The sequence below is a fragment of the Panulirus ornatus genome, chromosome 5 (assembly GCF_036320965.1).
Source record: "Panulirus ornatus isolate Po-2019 chromosome 5, ASM3632096v1, whole genome shotgun sequence".
NCBI classification, from domain to species: domain Eukaryota; kingdom Metazoa; phylum Arthropoda; class Malacostraca; order Decapoda; family Palinuridae; genus Panulirus; species Panulirus ornatus.
Window position 1 is genome coordinate 40,830,031 of NC_092228.1, and position 6,000 is coordinate 40,836,030.

At 44.8% G+C, this 6,000-nt stretch overlaps 1 protein-coding gene across 17 annotated transcripts in view; it reads left to right on the forward strand.

The window, feature by feature from the left end:
• Positions 1 to 6,000, forward strand: part of MTA1-like (metastasis associated 1-like) — a 129,725-nt gene that overhangs the window by 40,108 nt on the left and 83,617 nt on the right. For all 17 annotated transcript variants that reach the window (XM_071662047.1, XM_071662045.1, XM_071662033.1 and 14 more), the window contains exon 3: positions 4,375 to 4,468. In XM_071662047.1, coding sequence (XP_071518148.1) covers positions 4,375 to 4,468 — 94 coding nt within the window. The remainder of the gene's footprint in view (positions 1 to 4,374; positions 4,469 to 6,000) is intronic.

Sequence of the window (6,000 nt, forward strand, 5' to 3'; positions counted from 1 at the left end):
TTTATGTTTGAAAAGTGTATGAGCACAATAAGTAGAAGAGCTGCATCATTAGTAAACCTCTCATGTCTTGAAGGCCTTGAATGTTCATACTACCTTTTTTTCTATAGGCAGTGCATTAGTTGCTGTTGCTGTGTTCACTGATGGAAGGTCATTTCCGCTACCATCATAAGATAGGATCAGTGTTTCTGATACTTGTGCTACCGTGTGGAGATAGGATCAATGTTTCTTTTATTTACACTCCCATGTGGAGATATGATCATGTTTCCAATATTCATTATAAGATTTATCTCTACCAAATGATTGAGGAATGAAAACTCCTCTTCCCTAAAGTATTTACGCAGTGGATGTTATGTTCCACTGGGTTAGAGATGACATATATTACTGGGATGGAGTGAGTGTATGGTGCTGTTTGGTTGGGTGTGGTGGATTAAGTTGCTGAGTGTAGTGGATGTGTGTTGCTTTTGTTGGGTGTAGTGCATGTATGTTGCTGGGTGTAGTGGATGCACGTTGCTGGGTGTAGTGGATGCATGTTGCTGGGTGTAGTAGATGCATGTTACTGGGTGTAGTATATGCATGTTGCTGTGTATAGTGGATGTATGTTACTGGGTGTAGTGTATGCATGTTGCTGGGTGTAGTATATGCATGTTGCTGTGTATAGTGGATGCATGTTGCTGGTTGTAGTGGATGCATGTTGCTGGGTGTAGTGGATGTATGTTGCTGGGTGTAGTGTGTGCTGGGTGTAGATGCCAGTGTACACCTGTGTATCTGTGAAGGAAGCAATGGTCGACCTCGTTTCCGGTGCATGACTGGCGATGTTGCTGTGTCTGATGCTTGACTTTCTGGTCGGTCGGTCGGTCGGGTCTCACGGTGTGTGTCGGGCCCCCGAGGGGATCACACGGTATGTGTCGGGCCCCCGGGGGTGATCACACGGTGTGTGTCTGGCCCCTGAGGGGGGTTATCACACGGTGTGTGTCTGGCTCCCGAGGGGGGGTTATCACACGGTGTGTCGGGCCTCCGAGGGGGATTATCACACGGTGTGTGTCGGGCCCCCGGGGGTGATCACACGGTGTGTGTCTGGCCCCTGGGGGGGGGGGTGTTATCACTCGGTGTGTGTCGGGCCCCTGGGGGGATCTCACGGTGTGTGTCTGGCCCCTGGGGGGGGGGTGTTGTGTTATCACACGGTGTGTGTCGGGCCCCCGAGGGAGTGGGGGGTTATCACACGATGTCTGGAGGCCCCGGGGTGGGAGTGATCACACGGTGTCTCGGGGCCCCGGGGGGGGGGGGGGGGACACGCGATGTTCAAACCCTCCCCCCTCCCTCCCTCCCTCCCCCCCTCCCCTCTGGGGTTGGGTGGGGGAGCAGGCAGAGTGCCCGGCAACTGTGCCCCAGGGGTGGGGGAGAGGTGGAGGAGGTTGGTTGGGTTATCAGTAACATGCACGCCACACTAGTGCACTCTCGAGTGGTGTCTCGTGTGTCACCACCAACCCGTCACCACCACCACAGCACCGTCACCACCCCGTCACCACCACCACCACCCCGTCACCACCACCACCACAGCACCACCACCACCCCGTCATCACCACCACCACAGCCCGTCACCACCACACTGATGGTCGCCAGGAGACCACATGGTGTACACATGGTGTTGTAGGATGATATATAGGACGTTCACATCGTGTACACATGGGGTTGTAGGATGATATATAGGACGTTCACATCGTGTACACATGGGGTTGTAGGATGATATATAGGACGTTCACATCGTGTACACATGGGGTTGTAGGATGATATATAGGACGTTCACATCGTGTACACATGGGGTTGTAGGATGATATATAGGACGTTCACATCGTGTACACATGGGGTTGTAGGATGATATATAGGACGTTCACATCGTGTACACATGGGGTTGTAGGATGATATACGATACGTTGTACGTGAGGTTGTATACGTTATGTTATTGAATACGTTGTACGTGAGGTTGTATACGTTATATTATTGAATACGTTGTACGTGAGGTTGTATACGTTATATTATTGAATACGTTGTACGTGAGGTTGTATACGTTATATTATTGAATACGTTGTACGTGAGGTTGTATACGTTATATTATTGAATACGTTGTACGTTAGGTTGTATACGTTATATTATTGAATACGTTGTACGTGAGGTTGTATACGTTATTGAATACGTTGTACGTGAGGTTGTATAGGTTATTGAATACGTTGTACGTGAGGTTGTATACGTTATATTATTGAATACGTTGTACGTGAGGTTGTATACGTTATTGAATACGTTGTACGTGAGGTTGTATACGTTATATTATTGAATACGTTGTACGTGAGGTTGTATACGTTATATTATTGAATACGTTGTACGTGAGGTTGTATACGTTATATTACTGAATACGTTGTACGTGAGGTTGTATACGTTAATTTATTGAATACGTTGTACGTGAGGTTGTATACGTTATTGAATACGTTGTACGTGAGGTTGTATACGTTATTGAATACGTTGTACGTGAGGTTGTATACGTTATTGAATACGTTGTATGTGAGGTTGTATACGTTATTGAATACGTTGTACGTGAGGTTGTATACGTTATTGAATACGTTGTACGTGAGGTTGTATACGTTATTGAATACGTTGTACGTGAGGTTGTATACGTTATTGAATACGTTGTACGTGAGGTTGTATACGTTATAGTGTATCATCCCGGGACACAGCCTATCACGCACCTAGTGTAAGGCATATGAAGGTAAGGTAAGACACATGTGTAAGACATATGTAGGTAAGACACATGTGTAAGACATATGTAGGTAAGGTAAGACACATGTCTAAGACATATGTAGGTAAGGTAAGACACATGTGTAAGACATATGTAGGTAAGGTAAGACACATGTCTAAGACATATGTAGGTAAGGTAAGACATGTGTAAGACATATGTAGGTAAGGTAAGACACATGTGTAAGACATATGTAGGTAAGGTAAGACACATGTGTAAGACATATGTAGGTAAGGTAAGACACATGTGTAAGACATATGTAGGTAAGGTAAGGCACATGTCTAAGGCATATGTAGGTAAGGTAAGGCATATGTAGGTAAGGTAAGGCACATGTGTAAGGCAAGGCACATGTGTAAGACATATATATGGAGGTGAGGTAAGACACATGTGTAAGACATATGTATACGTGAAGTGTAGTCAACTTCAGGTAATATATAAGGTGTTGTACACGGTAAGTTGTACACATGTCCCATTATCATACCTTAGCGATATACCATTATCCTGCCCCCTCTGACCTGACCCCAGGAGGTTTAGGTTGATAATAATGATGATGATGATGATGATGATGACTACGATGATAATGATGATAATGACTATAATGGTGACTATGATGATGATAATAATGACTAGATGATGATGACTGATGACTATGATAATGATGACTGTGATGATGATTACTATAATAATGACTATGATGACTATAATGATGACTATGATGATAATGATGACTATGATGATGACTGTGATGATGATGACTATAATAATGACTATGATGACTATAATAATGACTGTGATGACTATAATGATGACTATGATGATGATAATGATGACTGTAATGAATACGATGACTATAATAATGATGACTATAATAATGACTATGATGACTATAATAATGACTATGATGACTATAATGATGACTATGATGATGATAATGATGACTATGATGATGACTGTGATGATGATGACTATAATAATGACTATGATGACTATAATAATGACTATGATGACTATAATGATGACTATGATGATAATGATGACTATGATGATGACTGTGATGATGACTATAATAATGACTTTGATGACTATAATAATGACTATGATGACTATAATGATGACTGTGATGATGATGACTATAATAATGACTATGATGACTATAATGATGACTATGATGATGATAATGATGACTATGATGATGACTGTGATGATGATGACTATAATAATGACTATGATGACTATAATGATGACTATGATGATAATGATGACTATAATGATGACTGTGATGATGATGACTATGATGACTGATGACTATGATAATGACTATGATGATGACTGTGATGATGATGACTATAATAATGACTATGATGACTATAAAGATGACTATGATGATGATAATGATGACTATAATGATGACTGTGATGATGACTATAATGATGACTATGATGACTATAATGACTATGATGACTGTGATGATGATGACTATGATAATAATGACTATGATGACTATAATGATGACTATGATGATGATAATGATGACTATAATGAATACGATGGCTATAATAATGAGTTGTGTTCTGGTGTTTGTGTTGCAGACGCCGAGCGGAAACGTGGAAGCTAAGGTCATGTGTTTCTACCGACGCCGGGACATCTCCTCCTCCCTTATTATGCTGGCTGACAAACATCAGAGTGAGTACCCTCACCCCCACCTCTCTCTCTCTCTCTCTCTCTCTCTCTCTCTCTCTCTCTCTCTCTCTCTCTCTCTCTCTCTCTCTCTCTCTCTAAACCCAGGGTAACGTGACCCTGTCTCACACACACACACACACACACACACACACACACACACACACACACACACACACACACACACCGTCATGTAGGCCCGTGTTCGAGATTGGGACGAGGCAGCCGGACCACAGACAACCCAGCTGTTCATCTCTCCCTTTGTGACCCGGAGGAAAGTAGTTTAAACCCACACACACACACACATATATATATATATATATATATATATATATATATATATATATATATATATATATATATATATATTGGAACCTTTCATGTGTACAACTCTCTTCTTGTAATCTTACATAGACGTGTAAATATGTAAATCTAAATCTCACATATACCTGTCTATGTATGTAAATGTTATTGTAAATATGTATTGTGTATGTGTGTCTTCCATTGTTGGATGTAACGTTTATATGTGAGAATAATCGGCCATCAGTCACGTTGTTGTGGTAAGTCTCGTCGGGTTGTGACGGTGTTGTGGTGATGTTGTGACGGTGTTGTGGTGACGTGGTGGTGATGTTGTGACGGTGTTGTGGTGATGTTGTGACGGTGTTGTGGTGACGTGGTGGTGATGTTGTGACGGTGTTGTGGTGACGTGGTGGTGATGTTGTGACGGTGTTGTGGTGACGTGGTGGTGATGTTGTGACGGTGTTGTGGTGACGTGGTGGTGATGTTGTGACGGTGTTGTGGTGACGTGGTGGTGATGTTGTGACGGTGTTGTGGTGATGTTGTGACGGTGTTGTGGTGACGTGGTGGTGATGTTGTGACGGTGTTGTGGTGATGTTGTGACGGTGTTGTGGTGACGTGGTGGTGATGTTGTGACGGTGTTGTGGTGACGTGGTGGTGATGTTGTGACGGTGTTGTGGTGATGTTGTGACGGTGTTGTGGTGACGTGGTGGTGATGTTGTGACGGTGTTGTGGTGATGTTGTGACGGTGTTGTGGTGACGTGGTGGTGATGTTGTGACGGTGTTGTGGTGACGTGGTGGTGTGGTGTGGTGTGTGGTAGCGCTCAGCCACGGGAGAAATGTGGTGTGTGTGTGTGTGTGTGTGTGTGTGTGTTCTCCCCACCGTCGCTGTTTAACTGTCCAAGGTTGTTCACCACCTCCCCCCTCCTCTCCCCTCCCCCCCCGCGCATGCAACACTCCCCCTTCCCCCTCCCCTCCCCCTCGCGCACATGCAACACTCCCCCCTCCCCTCCCCTCCTCCCCCTCCCCCCCCAGCCGTAACCTCTCCCGGATCTCCCCTCCCTCCCCCTCCCCCTCTGCCTTCGTCTGCCTTCGCCAAGCACGCCCGTCACACCTGCGCCCCCCCTCCCCTCCTCGCCCACCCCCCCAACACACACACACACACACACACACGTCACAACAGGCCACACACGCGCCCGTCACACCCATCCCGTCACGCTAGCTAGCTAGCTAGCGCCCGC